Source organism: Condylura cristata, unplaced genomic scaffold, assembly GCF_000260355.1.
Source record: "Condylura cristata isolate star-nosed mole 26May11 unplaced genomic scaffold, ConCri1.0 scaffold00008, whole genome shotgun sequence".
Taxonomy (NCBI): Eukaryota; Metazoa; Chordata; class Mammalia; order Eulipotyphla; family Talpidae; genus Condylura; species Condylura cristata.
Window position 1 is genome coordinate 20,959,412 of NW_004567109.1, and position 1,060 is coordinate 20,960,471.

At 66.3% G+C, this 1,060-nt stretch overlaps 1 protein-coding gene across 1 annotated transcript in view; it reads right to left on the bottom strand.

Annotated features, from left to right (window-relative positions):
* The window catches only part of LOC101620143 (bone morphogenetic protein 8B), a gene marked incomplete at its 5' end in the record, with an annotated part of 18,656 nt that overhangs the window by 4,433 nt on the left and 13,163 nt on the right, over positions 1 to 1,060 (bottom strand). The window contains one exon of the mRNA XM_004679446.2: positions 614 to 762. Within this exon, the coding sequence (XP_004679503.1) occupies positions 614 to 762 (149 nt within the window). The remainder of the gene's footprint in view (positions 1 to 613; positions 763 to 1,060) is intronic.

The window sequence follows — 1,060 nt, forward strand, 5'->3', positions numbered from 1 at the left end:
CCCAGCTGACACCAGCATGGCCCTGGGCGGGGCTGCCCTCAGGCCTGAGTGCCCGGGCCTGCCCCAGAAGCCCTGAGAGCTCCATCCACCAGGGGCCGGGCTGGTCTGCTCTTCCTTGGGCAGCTGCATCTGTGGACCATTGAGGCAGGGAGTCCCGCCGGGCGCCTGGCCAGGACTGTGCCAGAGTGGGAGCCCTTGGAGGCTCTCACAGCCGGAGCCTGAGGAAGCAGCTATGAAGGAGCCCGGTTTACAGACTCTGAGGCAGTGAGAGCTACAGAGCTGGAACCCCCCCAGGCCATGTGACCATTTCTCATGCCCTCCAAGAGCAGAAACTGCCAATGGAGAAAGGAGCTGCTCTGGAGAACAGAAAGATCGCCCTTTCCTCGAGGAGAAGAAACACGGTTTCCGTCCCTCAGCCGCTGGCCCCGCGGGAGAGGCGGGAATCAGGCTGGCAGGGCCTCCGCAGCCCACACTGTGGGCCCTACCCTCTACCGGCCAAGCCCCAGAGTGGGGAGGGGACGCCTCCAGGGCCCAGCTGAGAAAGGTGGGGCCTCCGGGGCCAGTGAGGGGCTCCGGGCACCTGCCGGGCCCCCCAGGAGGACCCGAGTCCTACCATCCTCGGTTTCCACGTAGAGGCGGAGTCCCAGGTCCTGGTTACGGTTCAGCAACCAGCGGTCGCTGGCGGCTGTCACGTCCAGCACCAGCCAGCCCTCTTCCCCGGCGTGGAGCGTCTGAAGATCCAAAAAGAACAAGTCAGACTCCCTGTGGACACGAAAGAACAATTAACTGGGGGCCAGCACAGCCGCCTGTGGCTTTCCTGCACCCGGGAGCCCCGGGCGTCACCCTGCTGGCTCTGGGCCGGGCGCCCTCTGTGCCTCATCTCACTGCAGCTACTGTACGGAGGGTGACGGTGCCCATCACGGAGGGTGACGGTGCCCATCTGCAGACGGGAGCAGAGGCTCGGGAGCAGAGTGCCCTCGGGGTGCCACCACCAGGGAGCAGGGCTTTGCCAGGGCAGGAGCTAGGCCCCCCACGGTGCCAGGGCCTTGGGCCAGCACCC